The sequence below is a fragment of the Phacochoerus africanus genome, chromosome 2, assembly GCF_016906955.1.
Source record: "Phacochoerus africanus isolate WHEZ1 chromosome 2, ROS_Pafr_v1, whole genome shotgun sequence".
NCBI classification, from domain to species: domain Eukaryota; kingdom Metazoa; phylum Chordata; class Mammalia; order Artiodactyla; family Suidae; genus Phacochoerus; species Phacochoerus africanus.
In genome coordinates, this window is record NC_062545.1 from 272,470,004 (window position 1) to 272,489,797 (window position 19,794).

Genomic DNA, 19,794 nt, shown 5'->3' on the forward strand with positions numbered 1-19,794 from the left:
CAGGTGTTCTGTCTTCTGCCCAGGCTCTCACCTCCTCCTGCCCAAGCGGCCTTCGGGGCCTTGCCTCCCCACCAGTGCCTAGTGGGGAGCGCTCACTGTGGTGGGGCTTGCTGCTCTGGCTCTGGAATCCATTGGCCTAAGGCCCAGCTCTGCCATTTCTGTGCCTGGCTCCTTGGAGCGGGGCGTTGATGAGACGGTGTGTTCATTTGTGGAGAGTCTCCCGGAGGCTCAGAGGCATGGCCTCTCAGGCTCTGGGTCGCTGGCCTGGGCTTTCATCCTGTGTTGTTTGCCTCCTCTTGTTGCCGGAGAAACCACAACGCTGTCTTCTTTCAGTCCCTTGGTCCCCAGGAAACTTTTTTCTTGGCTCGGGAAGGGGACGGAGCCGCTTTCTAGGGAGCTGTGTTAGGTACTTGGGAAGAAGAAGAGAGGCGGCTTAGAGAGACACAGCCCAGTGTGAAAGGGAGCAAGGTTGTGAGCAGGCAGTCCAGGGAAGAGGAAACTCAGATGGCAAATAAACATGAGCAATTAGAGAAATGCGAAGTGAAACGGCAGGGGTCATGCGGGCAAGACTGGCCGCAAGCAGAGCTTGGCGTTCTCACATCCTGCTTATGGCGACGGGAGTCCATGCAGGCATTTGGCAGGGCGCTTCAGCTGCCACACATCACAAACTTTCTGGCCCAGCCATTCTTGCTCCTGTAACAATCCTAGAGGGACGTTGAGTTCATTCCCAGCGACATCCATTGTTGCAGTATGGGCAGTTGCAAAGCCTTAGAACCACCTTATTGCCCAGAAGTTAGGAGGAGAGGTTAAAAATGCGACGGCAGGAGTTCCCCTGTGGCACAGCAGGTTAAAGGTCTGGCACTGTCACTCCTCCTTGGGTTCAGTCCCTGGCCTGGGAACTTTGCTATTCTGTAGATGCAGCCAAAAAAATTTCCAGTCGTAGCACAAACATAGGATATGATATCATTTTGGTAAAATCACGCATTATCACTGCAGGAGATCATTCTCTAGGTGTAGCTGTGTGTAAATGCGTAGAGAAAGGGTAGGCAGGACAGTCCCCAAGCTCATAACAGTGGGGTGGGCTTTGGGAGTGGACATGAGGAGAACTTGAGCTTTATCAATGTTCAGTTCATATTTTTAGTGAGAATATACTTTATTCTATAGTTAGAAATACAATTTTTAGAAAAGGAACAGGATCAGTAGGATGTAGACATCTCAATTTATTGCTTAGAGTTGGCTTTTCCTGCCTTCCCTTGAAGGATTCCGAAAGGCTGATGGAGCAACAAGGAGCCCTACTGAAACGGCTGGCGGAGGCGGACTCGGAGAAAGCGGTAACCCACAGCGCCCCCTGCCTGCTCCAGGGGGTATAGGCGACAGCGCAGGGGCGCTTTGTGGAGGCAGCGGAGCTGGAGCCCTGCTCTGACTTTTCTTTGGGTCTTAGATACAGGATCTGTAAAATCTTTAGACAGAGAACCCCTGTCCCTCCGGCTCCACCGGGCTTGTCTAAGTTGATCACTTGAGAGCACAAGCTGGACACCAGCATGAGGGATGGTGACAGTGACGATGGATTTATAAATCATTAGAGTCTGTTACCTGAACTTCCCTGTTGGTATTGGGGTGCAGACTTGTTGACTCAACAATTCCGGTTCTACCAAGAAATCTCCCCCAAGGCAGCATGTTCCAGAGTCTGTTCTTTGGAACTCCAAGTCCCTGCAGGTGTTAGTGGGGGCAAGAAACAAGGGGAGATTGGTCCATGGCCACATAAGTTTGGGAAAGCACTGCCTAGCCGGAATGAAGAGTCCTGCCCGCTGCTTACGTACGAGACCTTTTGGAGGCTTTGCGGCATTAATGCCATTTGCGTCTGCAAGAGCGAGGAAGACGATAGAGGCCACGGTTCCCAAGGTTTGGCCCTGGACGCTCGGTGCCTGGCCGGACATCGCTGTGGGGGACTCAGCAGTCGTGGCCGTAATGACAAGACCTGCTTTCCCAGCTTGCGAGTCTTGTCAAATTATAATCCGTCAGTGAATTGAAACATTAAGGTGCTGTCTCCAAAGATGCAGGAGACCTAACCACCCTATAGCAAGGGTGAGATTGTCAGTTATCGAACAAAATAGGACTTTTTTGTGTGTATTAACAGTGATTATCTCTGGGTCTCTGGGTGGGGGATTATGGAGATTCCTTAGCTTTTTGTGTGTTTTTCAGTGTTTTCCACAATTAACATTTTTTTTTTTTTTTGGTCTTTTTGCTATTTCTTTGGGCCGCTCCCGCAGCATATGGAGGTTCCCAGGCTAGGGGTCAAATCGGAGCTGTAGCCACCGGCCTACACCAGAGCCACAGCAACGCGGGATCCGAGCCGCGTCTGCGACCTACACCACAGCTCACGGCAACGCTGGATCCTTAACCCACTGAGCAAGGGCAGGGACGGAACCCGCAACCTCATGGTTCCTAGTCGGATTCGTTAACCACTGCGCCACGACGGGAACTCCTAAAAAAATTTTGATATGGATGCTAGGCTCTTCCTGCCAGGGCCTCTGTGACATGGGCTGATATATTTGGGACTTGAGCCCAAGTGGGAGTGTTTGTCCGCCCTGGTCCAGGCCTCCTTGCCCTTCCTGAGAAACTCACGACAGTGTGTATTCTCTTCAGCGCCTGCTGTTACTGCTGCAAGACAAGGACAAGGAGGTGGAAGAGCTCCTCCAGGAAATACAATGTGAGAAGGTACCTTCCCCGACAGTTGCTCCTCCTCTTGGGCCGAGTAGAGCTTGGCGGGCAGCGTGCGCGCTGGAATTGGAGAGCTGGACTCCGATCCCGGCTCTGTCACGTTCTCCATCTCTCCAAAGGCTCAAGCAAAGACAGCCTCTGAGCTTTCGAAGTCCATGGAGTCCATGCGTGGGCATTTGCAGGCACAGCTTCGGTGCAAAGAGGCAGAGAACAGTCGCCTGTGCATGCAGATCAAGGTACCTGCCAGCGCCACAGTGGCCTGGCTGGGGCGGGCCTGGCTGTCAAGGGCTTCCACACTCAGGAAAGCTTTGCCCTGAAGGTTGATGGGGCTGCTGCCGTCAAAGCACTGGTGCCTCGGAGAGCCCTGGCCCCTGGGGGTCTTGGGTGCCCTTCCCAGTGGGGACCGGTTGAGTGCTGTATCCCTGAGCCAATCCCTTAATCCCTTAGGCCTTCAGTTTTCCTAACTCCCCAGGGGGAGGGATGGGCTCCCACGCAGCTCGTGTCTATGAGCCAGGGACCCTCTGAGGTCACTGCTCTGCTGCGTGGCCGAGGACTATCTCTGCCCACTCTGCTGGGAGTTCAGGAGGGAGTCCAGAAAAGTTTGATCTTTTTTTTTTTTTTTTTGTCTTTTTGCCTTTTCTAGGGCCGATCCCGAGGCATACGGAGGTTCCCAGGCTAGGGGTCTAACTGGAGCCGTAGCCGCCAGCCTACACCACAGCTCACGGCAACGCCGGATCCTTAACCCACTGAGCAAGGCCAGGGATCGAACCCACAACCTCATGGTTCCTAGTCGGATTCGTTAACCACGGAGCCACGACGGGAACTCCAAGAAAAGTTTGGTTTTAACTAAGACCCAGTGGGCTCAGTAATGGGCGAGGTGCTGGGGGGACCTGGGACGAGCCCTCGTCTCTGGTCTGCGAGAGGCTTGCACACGCTGCCCTGATTCCTCGCTCCTCATTGCTTCCTCGGCCACTCCCCTCTCTCCCCACTCTCCTCTCTGCCTTGCCTTACCCCCGGCCTGCCTCGTCTCTCTCCTCTCTCTCTGCCTCCCCCTCGTCCCTCTCCCTGACCCGCTCCCGGGCCTTCCTCTCCCAGAACCTGGAGCGCAGCGGAAACCAGCACAAGGCGGAAGTGGAGGCCATCATGGAGCAGCTGAAGGAGCTGAAGCAGAAGGGAGATCGGGACAAGGAGTCCCTGAAGAAGGCCATCCGGGCCCAGAAGGAGCGCGCCGAGAAGAGCGAGGAGTACGCTGAGCAGCTGCACGTGCAACTTGCTGACAAGGTAGCGGCCTCCCCGAGGAGAGGGCTGCTTGGCGGCGGGGAGCGGATGGGTGGCTTGGGTGGGTGGAGGGGAGGGGAGGCAGGAGGGGGATTGGATGGGTAGAAGGATGATGACGGGGGTGGGCCGGCGGCTGGGGACAAGTGGAGGCTTGTGGGGCCGTTTCACCGCGGCAGTACTGTGGGTGGGGCGATGGCTGAGGGAGGATTTGCAGTCAGGGTGCGTGTGATAGCTGAACATCAAAACAACGGCCGGGCGCCCGCTTCACTGTCAGTGCTTCTAGAAAGCCATTGCAGGAGGAGGGGGTTTAAGTCATCAGGGCGAGGGGAGGCTCCCTGGGCCACAGCGCTGACACCAGGCTGGCGGGCCCTGTTATCCCGTGTTCCCAGGATCTTTATGTCGCTGAAGCTCTATCCACTCTGGAATCATGGAGGAGCCGCTACAACCAAGTTGTGAAAGACAAGGGAGACCTCGAGCTGGAAATTATCGTCCTGAACGAGTGCGTCTGTGTTGGGAGAGGGCGTGGGGGCTGACGGCAGGCGGGGTCGGGGTGCAGGAAGAAGGTACCTGGCCACCCGAGCAGCCCACATCCCTCACACGGCTGCCCTTGGGTCTCCTCTGGTCAGGGCTGCACTGGACCGAGATGTGGGCCTCCCTTGATGTGGGCTTTTTGGTCGGACCCGGAGTTGTGGCTCCAGCCCCCACCCAGGGTCCTGGCCCCCTGGCAGGCCCTGAGGATGGGCCTTCTCTGCTCACACCGCGCCTGACTCTGGCATCTGGGCCTGAGCTGGGCCCTGATCTGCATGGCGTGTGGGCACAGGCGCGCTGGTATTCCCACAGGGCAGCTAGTAATCCCTGTGTCTTCTCTCGGTTGTTCCCCCCCGCCCCCCGCCCAGGGTCAGAAGGTCTGGCATGGGGCTAGGGGGCAAAAGCGGCCTCAGTTGTAGGTGACTCAACTCACACTTCTCTTGCCACTTGCAGGCTGTCAACAGTGACCATTTAAGTCGTTCCTGAGTCATGCGTTTGGTTTGTTTAAAGATATTTATTAAGCCTCTACTCTAGACCAGCCATGCGTTGGCCTTTAGGGTTACAGCACTGAAAAGACAGCTGCATTCCCTGCCCCTGCAGTTAACCGTGCGCTCTGGGAGAGGAGACCCGGCTAGGAGACCCAGACTCCTCTGGCTAAGAGGTCATGGGGAGCCAGCGTGGTCTCCAGGTCAGGAAAGTCTTGCCTGAGGAATGTCTTTGGCTGTCGTCAACTCAACTAGGCTAACAGAGCCTAGGAACCTACCATATGCCAGGCCCTGTGCCAGGCATACCCTCAGGGCCTTCTCCGTCTCCTGGGAGAAAACGGGTAATTAAGGCAGATGGATGGATGGTAGGGATGAGAGGGATCCACTGTGGTGCAGTGACATCAGTGGTGTTTCTGGAGTGCCAGGACGCAGGTTCCATCCCCAGCCTGGCACAGTGAGTTAAAGGATCACAGCTGTGGTGTAGGTTGAAGCCACAACTCAGATCTGAGCCCAGGCCCAGGAACTCCATTTGCCTCGGAGCAGCCAAAAAAAGAAAAAAAGAAAGAAAAATTGCAGCTTGCAGATTAAACACTTTGATATGCTTGCTTGGGCCTCGTCAGTACTCACTAAAAATACCTGCTGAATGGTGACCTGAAACTTATCAGTCCTGAGAGCACCTGCCCTGCAAAGATTCTGTGGTGGGTCTGCAGTCATGAGCCGCCGTGCTTTCTGAGGCCGCAGCCTCTGTCCTTGGATCATAGCCCTGTGGAGAGCCTGAGGGTGGGGAACAGGGCTTGGGCAGCAGGGGTGGCGCCTGGGGAGAGGGAGACAGATGCCTGGGAGTTCGGTCCTGACTTCAGTTCCGGAGGGCTCAGAGATCCAGAGGGTACCGGGGGGAGCTGGGAAGGGACTGTGTCTCTGGTCCTGGTCGCCAGGGAGTGCCTCAGCCTCACGGGGGGATCAGAGCAGAGAAGGTTTCTTGGAGGGGGTGGCATGGGAGACTTGGTTTTTTTTGGTCTTTTCAGGGCCGTACCTGCGGCATATGGAGGTTCCCAGGCTAGGGGTCCAATTGGAGCTGCAGCTGCCAGCCTACACCACAGCCACAGCAGCTCCGGATTGGAACCACATCTGCGAGCTACACCACGGCTCATGGCTCCGCTGGATCCTTAACCCACTGAGCGAGGCCAGGGATCGAGCCTGTGTCATCATGGATACTAGTCAGCTTCATTTCCGTGGAGCTATGACGGGAACTCCGAGACAAATCTTAAAGGCTGCAAAGAGGGATGGACCCGAATGCAGCCGCTTCTCGGGGTGGACACTGGGGAGCAGGCAGGGTGCCACGAGAAGGGGCATGACCCGGGTGGGAACCCTTGGCCCCGCTCTACGCGAAGACCCCGGCTGCTTGCGACCTGTGTAATGGGTTCCACCTGCTTTGGCTTTGTGACCTTCCAGCCGGGTGACAGATCTCGTAAACCAACAACAAACCTTGGAGGAGAAGATGCGGGAAGACCGGGACAGCCTGGTGGAGAGACTACACCGGCAGACCGCCGAGTATTCCGCATTCAAGCTAGAGAACGAGAGGCTGAAGGTCTGTGCTGGGAGCCGGGCCCGGCCGGTGGGGTGGAGGGGCAGCCCCATAGGGGTCCTCAGAGGGCGGGGAGGCAGCGGCCTGGTAAGAGGGCTTGCTCTGGAGTCGGAACGACCTGGATTCAAGTCTTGACTCTGCCTCCTAGAGCTGCAGGACCTGAACCGGATGTCCTTCCTTTGTTGCTGTTGGGGGGTGGAAATGCATGCCACATACGTGGTGGGCCTGACTGTGTGGCTAATACCGCCTCTCCTGGGCCACCGCTGGGCCCTTCGTGAGCATCAATCCTCACTTTATCCTCCCCGTAGTGTGATTCTTATCTCCATGGAGTAAAGAGACTGAGGCTTAAAGAAGAGGTCAGGTTTCTTGCCAAGGTTTTGCCCTTGGAAGCATGGGTGTTGGGATTTGACCTTGAGTCTGACTCTGGGCCTCTAATCGTTAGCTTTTCACCACTCGCTCTGCACCCTCCCAGCACACCCGGGCCGAGGGCCACCTGCGCAGGGATTGACTTTGCAGAGCACTGCAGGTTTGATCGTGGCTTTTAATTGATCTGGGCAGTAACATCTAGATTGATTGATTGCTTTTTTTTTTTTGTCTTTTTGCTATTTCTTGGGCCGCTCCCGCGGCATATGGAGGTTCCCAGGCTAGGAGTAGAATCGGAGCTGTAGCCACAGGCCTACACCAGAGCCACAGCAACATGGGATCCGAGCCGCGTCTGCAACCTACACCACAGCCCACGGCAACGCCGGATCATTAACCCACTGAGCAAGGGCAGGGACCGAACCCGCAACCTCATGGTTCCTAGTCGGATTCGTTAACCACTGCGCCACAACGGGAACTCCTGATTGATTGCTTTTTAACTGATTTTGTTAAGTAAGATTGATTTTAAGGACGTGTAATATAGAAAGGTGCACAAAATGAACATACTTTGGCCATCAGTCACCCTGACTGAATCTTAAACGTGGCACCCTGGTGACCTTCCCTAGTTACAAACACCCCCTGCCAAGGGGACCGTTATCCTGGTTCTGTCACCACAGATTATAGTTGGTCTGGCTTTGAACTTTGTGCCTGGCTTTTATGGCTTTGACTCAGCGTTCTGTTTGTGAAAGTCATCCCTCTGTGTGTGTGAGTCTGTGTGTGTGTGTGTGTGTGTGAATGGCGGTTTATTCATTCTCAGTGCTGTACAGTGAGCAGTTGTATGACTACACCACGGTGTGTTTATCCATTCTGCTGTCCGTGGACACTGGCATTGTGGAACAGCTTTGGGTGCACATATTTGGTGTATTTTTACAGTTTCTAGACCTTGAAGTAGAAATGCCAGGTCATCGGGTGGTATACATAAACTCAGCTTCAGTAGATGTCACCAGACATTAAAGTTGTCCGGCAAATGGCCACGCCCGTAAGGGGTGGGAAGTGACCTGCTCCGCGTCTCCTCACCAACCCTTGGTGTTGTGTGTCTTTCTCACTTTAGCCACTCATGCGGGAGTGGAGTGTATCTCGTTTGTGGCAGTGCAGCTGTTGGGTAAATGAAAGACACCCCCCGTGTCTAACAGTTAGCTGGGGGATTGCTTGCAGTTATAACAGAGCTGAGCGGTGACATACAGGGCGGCTGTCCAAGTGATGTTTGCGGAAGTGTATCTTTCTGGATGTTATCATTACAAAAGTAACATAGGCTCATAATGAAAGTCGACACCATTACAGAAACGTGATACGGAAGTGAAGGTCTCTGTCAACTGTAGATGTGTATTTTTCCAGTTTTTCCCCCTGATATTAAGGTCTGTATTCAAACACATGCACATCCAGTCATCCATCCACTATTCGGCAGCTTGCTTTTCTCATTCAAACACAGTTCATGGATATCTTTTCAGATCTATTTTTTTCTGCTTGATCTCTTTTAAATGACTGCTTAATTATTTTCTTGAGATATGCTTTATTTTGCCCCATCTGCTAAGGTGAGCATTTGGGTTGTAGGAAAGCATTTATTGATTAGTATCGATTAGAGAAGTAATTCCCAACACACTTGTTAATTGAAAAGGCAAAAAAAGAGAGAAGAAGTACATGGCAAAATGGTAAGTACAGTATAATCCCATTCTTGTTGGAAAAAAATAAAATATGTACACAGTTCTCAAGGGGTGTGTGTGTGTGTGTGTGTGTGTGTGTGTGTGTGTGACTGAATCACTTTGCCGTACAGCAGAAATTGACAGAACATTTTTTTTTGTCTTTTTGCCATTTCTTGGGCCGCTCCCGCGGCATATGGAGGTTCCCAGGCTAGGGGTCCAATCGGAGCTGTAGCCGCCAGCCTACACCAGAGCCACAGCAACGCCGGATCCTTAACCCACTGAGCAAGGCCAGGGATCGAACCCGCAAGCTCATGGTTCCTAGTCGGACTCGTTAACCACTGCACCACGACGGGAACTCCTGACAGAACATTTTAAATCAACTATAATAGAAAAAATAAAAATTAAAAAAATAGGAGTTCCCGTCGTGGCTCAGTGGTTAACGAATCCGACTAGGAACCATGAGCTTGCGGGTTCGATCCCTGGCCTTGCTCAGTGGGTTAAGGATCCGGCGTTGCCGGGAGCTGTGGTGTAGGTTGCAGACACGGCTCGGATCTGCATTGCTGTGGCTGTGGTGTAGGCCGGCAGCTGCAGCTCTGATTAGACCCCTAGCCTGGGAACCTCCATATGCCATGGGTGTGGCACCAGAAAAGGCAAAAAGACAAAAATAAATAAAGAGGTAGATAGATAGAGCCATATACTAAGGCATCATGCATCATGATTCGTTTTTCTTGGTTTTATCTCCATTTGCTTTAATGAATATATATTGCTCTTTGTAGTAAGAACTGAAATACCCATAGAAGTCTCTTGCGTCTATGTTCACTTGAGGTGGTCATGTCAGGAGACGTGCCCTGAGCCTGGCTTGGGTTTGAATAGAGGGGCTTCCCTTTGCCAGCCCCTTGGAGTAGGCGCTGGGGTCAGGATGGCCACCTGCTCTGGAACCTTCCTGCTGGTTACCCACAAGCCGCCCCTTCTAGGCTAGCTTCGCCCCGATGGAGGACAAACTCAATCAGGCGCACATCGAGGTTCAGCAGCTGAAGGCATCGGTGAAGAACTACGAGGGAATGATTGACAACTATAAGAGTCAGGTGGGCCTCTCGGGTGCCCTGGCTCTGCCAGGGCAGCGCCCCCCAGCGGCCGGGAGGGAGATTAACCACAAGGCCCCTCCCGGGAAGGGTTGGGTTCGGAAGGTGCTTTTCACCAGAACTTGGCCCTGCCTGGGATGGCCCGATGCTGTGTTGGTCCCTAGGTGATGAAGACCAGACTGGAGGCTGATGAGGTGGCTGCCCAGCTGGAACGCTGTGACAAAGAGAACAAGATCCTTAAAGACGAGATGAACAAAGAGATTGAAGCGGTACTGCCCGGCTTCCTCGCCTGCTTCCCCCGCCCAGTGCCCTGTCCTTTGATCTGTGCCTGATGTTTCGTCCTTGAGCCTCTGTGATGTGGACAGCAGGGATTCAGGAATCTTCCCACCGCTGGGCGGGAGGCTCTAGAGAGGGCATACCCCACCCCCACATCTCTTCTCCCTTGTGTTTCTTCTTCTTTTTTCAATTACTCAATGAATTTTATTACATTCATGGTTGTACAACAGTCATCACAACCCAGTTTGGTAGCATTTCCATCCCAAACCCCCAGCCCATCCCCCACTCCCCAACCTGTCTCGTTTGGAAACCATATGTTTTTCAAAGTCTGTGAGTCAGCATCTGTTCTGCAAAGAAGTTCACTGTCCTTTTTTTAGATTCCACATGTAAGCAATAGCATGTGATGTTTGTGTCTCACGTAGCCTGGTAACTTCTGGGTCCATCCATGTTGCTGCAATTGCTGTTGTTTCATTCCTTTTAATATTGTGCTTCTTCATCTCTCTTTCTCCTCCTGGTTTTCTCTTCTCTCCATTTTCCTTAAAAAAACAAAAACCAAAAAACTCCCCTTCTTAGAACATCCAAGTGGGTTCAGATCCACAGATCTGCCAGGTCTTAGGTGTGCCTGTTTCACTCTGCGTAGTGCCTTTATTTTGTACCAACCAAAAAAATGTGCCTCTTGTCCCCTTCTCCAAAGACCATTATTCTTCTTAGAGATGGCTTGGCCTTCTAGAAGCAAAGGGATCATCTTCCTAGGAAGCTTGGAGACAGACTGAGCCCAGGCTCAGCCATTAACTTGTTGCACAACCTTGGGCAAGTCACTGTCTCCTCATTAATACAAGGATGGACCAAGGCCAGGTCGTCCATAGCTTTCCCTCTGTCCTAGAGCACTGTGATGGCCTTCCTAGGGGCTTTGGAGTTAGACTGGACTTGAATCCTGGCTCTACCCGTTTCTGGCTGAGTGACCTGGGGCACATGCTCCTTTGATCCTTGGTGTCCTGATATGGGGACAATAGCACCTACTTTGTAGGTTGCTGTAAGAATTCAGTGAGTAATTCAGAGACCCCTAGCACCACGCGTGGGTCCCGGTGTTCGCTGCATTGTTATTCAGTGACTAAAGGAAGGGCAGGCTCAAGTGGCAAGTCAGGGCCACGTGCGTCCCCCCAGAGAACAGCTGGACACCCTCCGGGGCTGGGGATCTTGTGGGATCCGCCTGCGGGGACCGAGGGCAGCCCTACCCTAAGCGCAAAAGGGCTCTCGTCCGGCCCCTTGAGCAGCCAGGCCCTTCCCAACAGTGGGCTCTTCTCTCCCGCTCCAGGCACGGAGGCAGTTCCAGTCCCAGCTGGCTGACCTGCAGCAGCTGCCCGACATCCTCAAGATCACGGAGGCTAAGCTGGCAGAGTGCCAGGACCAGCTGCAGGGCTACGAGAGGAAGAACATCGACCTCACGGCCATCATATCAGACCTGCGCAGCCGGGTAAGGGACTGGCAGAAAGGGTCCCACGAACTGGCCCGAGCAGGGGCCCGCTTACCAAGATGAGCCGCATGCGCCCCCCCCCAAGGGAGGACCACTTCCTTTTTCTTGGCTGCCGCTTTCTGAAAGGAGTGAGCTGTCATCAGTGCTGTGAAATAAAAGTCTGGTGTGCCAAATGCCTTGTGTTTGCACAGAGTGATTGTAGTCATAGGAGCTGCCGCTCGACCGGAGCGGCTGGGGCCTCCCGCTCTCACCCCCGCCCCCGGCTCCTGCCTCCGCCGGCCGCGGCCTCTGCTGCCCTCCACGCTCTGCTGCCGTCCTCAGCCGTGCCGCCACCAGCAGACACCAAGCCGCAGGTTTTCTTTTCCGTTTTTCCATCTTTCTCTTGCTTCAGCTGCCTTTCCCTACTCTTAACAGAACCACTGCCTGAGCCTCTGTCCTCATAGAGGGCTTCCTTTCTCCCAGAAGCCATCTGCCTCTGGGTCACGGGAACCAAACCTGCAGTGTCCAGGAAATGACATGCCTCCCCTTTGCACCGTGACCCTGGGCAAGACTTTTCCCCCTCCTGACTGCTACCTTGTAGTGACAGTAGACGTGGCCACCGGGTTTTGAGCACCGTGCTCTGTGCTCGAGCGTTCTCTCATTTAATCCTCCCAGGAACCTTGTGTGGGATCTTGTTCCCCCATTTGACAGAAAGCAGCCCAGGGCCTGGAGGGGAGAGGTAGTTTCCTGAGGTCACAGAGCCCAGACTTGTCCACAGGGATTGGAACCCAGCCGGCTCTGTCTGGTTCCTAAGTCCACGTTCTCAGGACTCTTAAACCACCTGCCTTCTCCTGAACCTGAGTCTTCTCAGGGCCTGCAAGCCAGGATCTCTGAGGCTTCTGCAGAAAGCAGGCTGCTGGATAACTTCTCAAACTTGCCAGCCTGAAGGACTCAATAGCTTTCCTGTGGCCCGGCCTGCACCCTTGTCCCCAGTTAAAGAGAATGAAATCAGCGGTTCTCAGCAGCATCCTTGGTAAAGCTCTGTGGTGTGCACCTGCTTCAGCCTTCTCATATCTGCCCGGATCCCACTGACTGGCCTCTCCTGATCAAGAAAGTGTCGTCGTGGCTCTTCTGGATCGAAGCTGGCTTCTCTCGGCGTGGGAATGCCTTCAGTCTCAGGGGATGGGGGGCAGGCGTGGGACCCTAACCTGTCCCTGCTCCCCTCTCTCCTCCAGGCTGTGTGCTGAGAATCGGATGCCTGCTGAGGGCGGCATGTTTCTCTTCTGGGTGTGGATGATGGGTCCCAGGGAGAAGGGGGGCCTGTACTGGGTAGTTCTTCCGTAAACCAGTCTGTGTTCCTGTCATTTTAGATCGAGCATCAGGGGGACAAGCTGGAGATGGCGAGAGAGAAACATCAGGCTTCCCAGAAGGAAAATAAACAGCTGAGTCTGAAGGTGGATGAACTGGAGAGGTTAGAGGCACTTGGTCCCATCTCTGTCCTCTTCCTAGGACCTGAGACTTTCAGCCACTTAGCTGCTTTGGGCTTAGTGCGCGGAAGTGTTGGAAGGGACTCGAGGCCCTGGAAGGTACTAGGCAGACCTCAGAGGAAGAGCTGCTTCCATTGCAGTGGTAAGCATTGTGGGAGAGAGGAAAGTGGTCTCCGGCCGGGAGCCATGCTCCGTAGCAGTGCGATCGAGATCAGACCATCCACGAATTCCCGCTGTGGTGCAGTGGAACTGACATGTCTCGGTGGCTCCAGGAAGCAGGTTCGATCCCTGGCCCAGCCCAGTGGGTTAAAGGATCAGACTTTGCCACAGCTGCGGCGCAGGTCACAACTATAGCTCAGATCTGACCCTGGCCCAGGAATTCTGTGTGCCTTGGGGAGGCCAAAAAAGAAATAAAAGGGAAACAAGATCAGGCCACCCATAGGCACCACCTCTCAGAAAGGCATGCTTTGTAGGTCTCATTGTGGCTCAGCAGGTTAAGAACCCGACATAGTGTCCATGAGGCTGTGGGTTCGCTCCGTGGCCTCGCTCAGTGGGTTAAGGATCCAGTGTTACCACGAGCTACAGCGAAGGTCACAGACGTGGCTCAGATCCCACGTTGCTGTGGCTGTGGTGTAGGCCAGCAGCTGAAGCTCTGATCGGACCCCTAGCCTGGGGACTTCCATATGCTGCAGATGAGGCCCCAAAAAGAAAAAAAAAAAAAAAGCATGCTTCATCTACACAAACCAGCAGGGCCAGGATGCCGCAGTGGGCAGCCCCCTCACTCTGCACTTTGGCTCTTTGTTCCTCACCAGCCTTCCCAGGGCCTTTGTGCTCTCTTCTTCTCTGTTACTTGTGGATGTTGGAGGGAGGCAGGTGGAGAGTACACCTTTTGGAATCAGGAGCCCAAGTGGTCCCGACTGGCCACTTAACCTACCTTGTGACCTTGAGCCAATCAGGTCACCCTTTTGAACCTCTTTACTCATCTAGAGAAAGGGGTCAAGCTCATGGGGCTATGGTGAGTCTTCAGTGAGATAAATCCTCGTGGGGCTTATTAGCAAGTTACCTGGCATCCAAAAAATGCACCATATAGGTTAGTATATACGAGCTGGTACTTCCTCCACTTTAGATATGAGGAAACGGAATCCTGGGAGAGGTTTAGTGACTTGCCCAAGGTCCCATAGCGGGTCCTTGGCCAAGCTGCGAGGTAGACTTATCTTCCTCCAAAGCTTTTAGCGTCGTAAAATGAGGCCTGGAGCCTTAGAGCCAATGGGCCTGAGGTTCTAGGAGTCTGCAACTGGCCTAGGTGGCTCACGCAGCCTGCGAGCAGGGACTTGACACAGGGGGTCTCCCCTGGGCTCCACCTCTACCTATTGGCTTCAGAGGTGCATCTGGATTCAGCAGAACTTGCAGAGCTCCTTAAATTGGAAGGTCTCTGGAAGTGCGGCAGGGACCGTCTGTGTACACGGGATGGCCACGGCTGACCCATGGCTGGTCATGTGTGGTGTTGAGCGGTCCAGCTGAAGTCCCATTGCCAAGGAAGGCAGCAGCGAACAGAAAAAGTTGAGGGTATGGGTTTTGGCGACAGTCCTGCCAGCTGTGCTGACCTCGAGCCAAGGACTTCACCTCTCTGTGGCTCGGTGTCTTCCTCTCTAAAGTGGGGATAATGATGGAACCCAAGTCCCTGAACTGCAAGTTGCCGTATTACACGTGACGTCAAGTACACTTAGCACAGCCCACGGTCAGTCGGTCAGGCTATGCTCGCTTCTCCCCCTCTTCACACAGCTCCTTGCCGCCTTGCTCATCAGCAGATCTCTGGTTTATTCCTGCTGTTTCTTGGAGGTTCTTGGTGTGATGAGAACCCCGGTCCGGGGCGGCTGGTGGCCCCCTGACCATGTGGAACAGGACAGGTAGGAGGGTGCCAAAATCTGATTGAGTGCTTCCACCTAGGAAACTGGAGGCGACCAGTGCCCAGAATATCGAGTTCCTACAGGTGATCGCCAAGAGGGAGGAGGCGATCCACCAGTCCCAGCTGCGGCTGGAGGAGAAGACACGAGAATGTGGGTCCCTGGCGAGGCAGTTGGAGAGCGCCATTGAAGATGCTAGGAGGCAGGTCAGTCTCAATTCTGTTACTAACTAGCTGTGTGTCTTTGGGCAAATTGCCTGACCTCTCTGAGCCTATCTCCCCATCTGAGACATGGGCGTATAGTAGTAGTAGTACCTGCCTCATGAATTCATCGTAGGGATCAAATGAGCCATTAACTGTAAAGGACTTGGCACTTGATTCACAGCTGCTCCTTTAGTGGCTGCCCACGTGGGCCGCAGACAGGGGAACCACATCTTAGGTGATGACTCATGGGAGAGTTGGCAGTGGGCAGGTAAAGCTGAAGGCAGAAGTTGTGCCCATAGTTAGCTCTCACCCTGAGGCTGCTGAGAACGCTCCACAACGAGACCGGTTAGTGGGATCGGCCCAGCCGTCTCTTCACCAGGTGTTCCCCAGGTTACATAAGCCAGCCCCACCTCTGTGCCTTTTGAGCAGGTGGAACAAACCAAGGAGCACGCAATCTCCAAGGAGCGGGCTGCGCAGAACAAAATCCTGGACCTTGAGACCCAGCTGAGCAGGACCAAAACGGAACTCAGCCAGCTGCGGCGGAGCCGGGATGATGTGAGTGGGGGCGGGGCAGACGAGAGGGGGTACGTTGAGACTTGAGCTTCCTGGGGCCTGCAGGGCAAGGAGTTTTTTGTGTTTTTATGAATATGACATGGTTTTCATTTTCTCCCAAGGTCTTCCCATCCCTTCAGGATATCCCAGGCTGAGCCCCCCCTTCCCCCTTTTCTTGTGGCCCTGTTTTGTTCTGTTCTGTTTTTAAGTATAGTTGATTTATAATGTTACGCCAATTTCTGCAGTACAGCAGAGTGACCCAGTCATACCTAGATATACATTCTTTTTCTCATGCTGCCTTCCATCATAGTCTAGTCCAAGAGATTTGGATAGCGTTCCCTGGCGTGTACCGTAGGATCTTATTGCTTATCCATTCTCACAGTAATAGCTTGCATCTACCTGAGCCCCCTTTTTTTTATTAACATCTTTGTTAAGACAGTGATTATAAAATTCCCTCACTGAAATTGTACAAGAGTTCCCGCTGTCGTGCACTGGGGTTAAGGATCCGGCATTGCAACAGCTGTGGTGTAGGTCGCAGCTGCTGCTTGGATTTGATCCCTGACCAGGGAACTTCCATACGCCACGCAAGCGGCTTAAAAAAAAAAAAAAAGTACAATTAGGGGAGTTCCCATTGCGGTGCAGCGGAAATGAATCCACTAGGAACCATGAGGTTTCGGGTTTGATCCCTGGCTGTGCTCAGTGGGTTAAGGATCCCTTGTTGCCTCGAGCTGTGGTGTAGGCCAGCAGCTGTAGCTCCGACTAGACCCCTAGCCTGGGAACCTCCCTATGCCTCGGGTGCGGCACTAAAAAAAAAAGAAATGGTACAATTAAGTGGTTTTTCGTGGGTTCCAAGTTGTGTAATTATCACCACAACCTAGGTTTAGACACCCACGAATAAAGTCTCTGTCGCTAAGGGCGCGTCTCTCCTGGATGACACACACCCTTGCCCACCCCACCCTGCTCTGCTCCCCCTCCCAGGCTGACCGCCGCTACCAGAGCCGGCTGCAGGACCTGAAAGATCGCCTGGAGCAGTCAGAGAGCACCAACCGCAGCATGCAGAACTACGTCCAGTTCCTCAAGTCGTCCTATGCCAACGTATTTGGGGATGGTCCCTACACCACCTTCCTGACCAGCTCTCCCATTCGCTCCCGATCTCCTCCTGCCTAGGGCCGCCACCCTTGGGCGGGGAGCCCAGGTGGATGCCGTGGGAACCGAGGCCTTGCTAAGCCATACCTGGAAAGCCTGCTGGTTTTCCTCTCTCATTTCGTGGTGAAGTACGTTCGGGATCTTGTCCTAGCTACTAGCTCCCGAAAAGTGCCTGAGGCAGCCGGAGATGCAGCAGGACCCCTTGGTTCTCTCCTCTCTGATAGCATCGCCCGACGGAAGTTTTTAATTTCCATGGCAGGCCTTAACATCTTTTACTCCTAGGGTCAGGTTGTAACCCACCCGGACTTTGATTGTTCCTTTCCCAAGAGAGCGTTTGGGCTGGACTTTCCAGTCCCCTTACAGGGGTCCTCTTTTTAGGGCTCCTTCTCTTGGGTTTTCTCTGACCTGAACCAGCAGGTGCTGTTTGCCAGAGGTCCTCACCCCTCTTCACAGATCGCTTGCTGTTTTCCTTATTTCCTGGGTACGGTGTTTCCCCCAAGGGGCTCCCTCCCAGGCCCAGTGGAAACCTCTCATGGCCAAGTTTCCTTGAGGCCACTGGCCCTCACATACTTCCCAACAGTCACGCGAGGGCTTATATCCCGTTGGCTTTGTAAAAGCAGAATACCAATCTCATGGGCTTTTGAGCCTCTTTGCCAGGTTTGTTCCTATAGGAGGCATTTATTCTTGAAAGAAATGTGTGTCGTTTTACAAAAAGCTTTTATAATCAATATTTAAGGCTCCATTGAATGATTTCCTTTACCCACCTCCATCCCTCTTCGAAAAAATGTTTCAGTAAAATGCCGCAGGAGAGCCAGTAAATGTCGTTAAAGGATTTGGCGCGTGGAGCATTAGACTCTTCATTTCATTTTGGCTCTTTCTCCCTTGTGCACTGTCATCTGTAATCCCATGAAAGGACTGAAAGGGACACACCAGAAGGCAGTGCTCAGGGTTTGGGGGCAGACGGCATAGCTGTTAGGAGGAAGAGGACATGTGTACATATTGCTATTCTTTAAACATCAATTGCTTTCGGAATGATAAGATGAGGGGCTATTTTTGTTCTCTTCACATTTTCCTGTATTTATAAGAAAGAGCAACAAATCCTTCAGGGAGAAGAGAACAAATCTGGTACTGTGCTGCACCTTGAACTTTCCATTCCAGCTGGCATTGGCCTTCTGGGTGATCCCCTCTTGGCCACTCTGACCCAAGTCCAGAACTCCAGACAATTCCCGTGTCCTTAAAAGCAGTGGGTCCCACTCGGGCCTCTGGATGTCACCATCAGAACCCCTCTCCACCCCAATTTAGGAAACGTTTGTAGTTTCTAGCTTTTTATTTTACCGAGGAAGGTCCCTGAAATAACCACCACCAGCTACCATTGCCACGAAACCAGGCCTGTGGTCACACACTTAATGTCAATGGACTTGTACTTCGTATCGTGTACGAAAGCTCTTAAGAGACCATTGTGGCTTCCTGCTGCAGCACAGTGGGTTAAGAAATGACCACATAGAATTCCTGTCGTGGCTCAGTGGTAAGAAATCTGACTAGGATCCATGAGGATGCAGGTTCGCTCCCTGGCCTCCCTTAGTGGGTGAAGGATCCGGCATTACTGTGAATTGTTGTGTAAGTCACAGATGAGGTTCGGATCCCAAGTTGCTGTGGCTGTGGTGTGGGCCAGTAGCTGCAGCTTTGCTTCAACCCCTAGCCTGGGAACTTTCATGTGCTGCGGTGCAGCCCTAAAGAGCCAAAAATGAATAATTAAACAAGTCTGACTACAGTAGCTCATGTCGCTGTGGATTAAGGTGCAGTGGGTTAAGGAACTGGCGTTGCTTCAACTGTGACATAGGTGGGGCTTGGATTCCATCCCTGGCCTGGGAATTTCCATATGCCATGGGTGCAGCCAAAAAAAAAAAGACAGTTGGCAAACTCACACCCATGTGCATTCATTTCTGTATAACTCATGACTCTTATTTTTGTCAAACTAATGGAAACCTTTTCAGTACAGAGCTCTGCTGTGGGTGATGCTGGTGTGGGAAATACCCCCCTTGGGGGCCATTGCTGGAATTCTCCCAACAACGTTCTATTTTTCTTTGTAAAATACTGTATAACAAAAAGCCCAGAGTGTTTTTGATAAATGAAAAATGTTTCTATTGCTTCAGACTCCAGAGCGTTTTCCTTTCTGCCTCAACTGAGATCCCATGAAATGGGGAAAAGAGTCAAAAGTTCAAGTGTCCCTAGTTAAAGCTGGCCTCCAGCAACGGTGAATCATTTGTTGAGGTAGAATTCACGTAACATAAAATGCATTCTTTTCAAATGCATGATCCAGTGGTTTTTCGTATATTCGAAGTTGTGCAACCACCGCCTTTATCTAATTCTTGAACATTTTCATCACCCATAAGTGAATCCCGTACCTGTTAGCATCCACTCCCCATTCCTGTCCTCCCAGCCCCCGGCAACCACTAATAAAGTCCCTACGTCTTTTTGGCTTTGTCACTTTGCACATTTCACATAAATCACAATATGGTGACTGTCTCCTTTCACTTATAGTGTTTTCAAGGTTTCCTGTTGTAGGCGTGTATTCGTACTTAATTTTTATGGCCCAATACTCCATTGTGTGGATACACCATATCTTATTGACTCATCAGTTGATAGGCACTTGAGCTTCCATCTTTCGGCAATTGTACATCATGCTGCTACCAATATTCTACACGTTCTTTGTGGACACGTAGCTTTTGGGTATATACGAAGCAGAACTGCCGGGTCAATGTTAACTCTTTAACCTTCTGACCAAGTGCTAGACTGTTTTCCACAGGAGTTGCCCCCTCTTAGACCCCCGTCGGCAGTGTCTGAGGGTTCCAATGCCTCTACATTCCTCATCAACACCTATTCAGTTTTCTGCAAGCTCAAAGGTCCAGCCTTCGAAGGCCTTCGGTCCACCCAGCTCCCTGGAACGCAGCGACCGTCCAGAGCCGAGCTCCGTGCGCAAGCGCGTCGGTGGGCGGGCTCGGCGCGGGGGGCGGGGCCATGCGGCCGTTAGGGG

General features: G+C 52.9%; 1 protein-coding gene across 7 annotated transcripts in view; it reads left to right on the top strand.

Moving 5' to 3' along the window:
* ODF2 (outer dense fiber of sperm tails 2) overlaps positions 1-17,490 on the top strand; it is a 34,024-nt gene extending 16,534 nt beyond the window's left edge. For 5 of the 7 annotated variants that reach the window (XM_047768565.1, XM_047768566.1, XM_047768561.1 and 2 more), the window contains 13 exons: positions 1,260-1,331; positions 2,647-2,718; positions 2,841-2,957; positions 3,817-4,002; positions 4,389-4,498; positions 6,465-6,600; positions 9,632-9,742; positions 9,904-10,008; positions 11,331-11,489; positions 12,839-12,939; positions 14,903-15,065; positions 15,492-15,617; positions 16,593-17,490. In XM_047768565.1, coding sequence (XP_047624521.1) covers positions 1,260-1,331; positions 2,647-2,718; positions 2,841-2,957; positions 3,817-4,002; positions 4,389-4,498; positions 6,465-6,600; positions 9,632-9,742; positions 9,904-10,008; positions 11,331-11,489; positions 12,839-12,939; positions 14,903-15,065; positions 15,492-15,617; positions 16,593-16,781 — 1,647 coding nt within the window. In that variant the 3' untranslated portion in view covers positions 16,782-17,490. Of the gene's footprint in view, positions 1-1,259; positions 1,332-2,646; positions 2,719-2,840; positions 2,958-3,816; positions 4,003-4,388; positions 4,499-6,464; positions 6,601-9,631; positions 9,743-9,903; positions 10,009-11,330; positions 11,650-12,838; positions 12,940-14,902; positions 15,066-15,491; positions 15,618-16,592 lie in introns of those variants that run through there. The other 2 variants (XM_047768567.1, XM_047768568.1) reach the window with 1 other exon arrangement.
* The last annotated feature ends 2,304 nt before the right edge of the window (positions 17,491-19,794 follow it).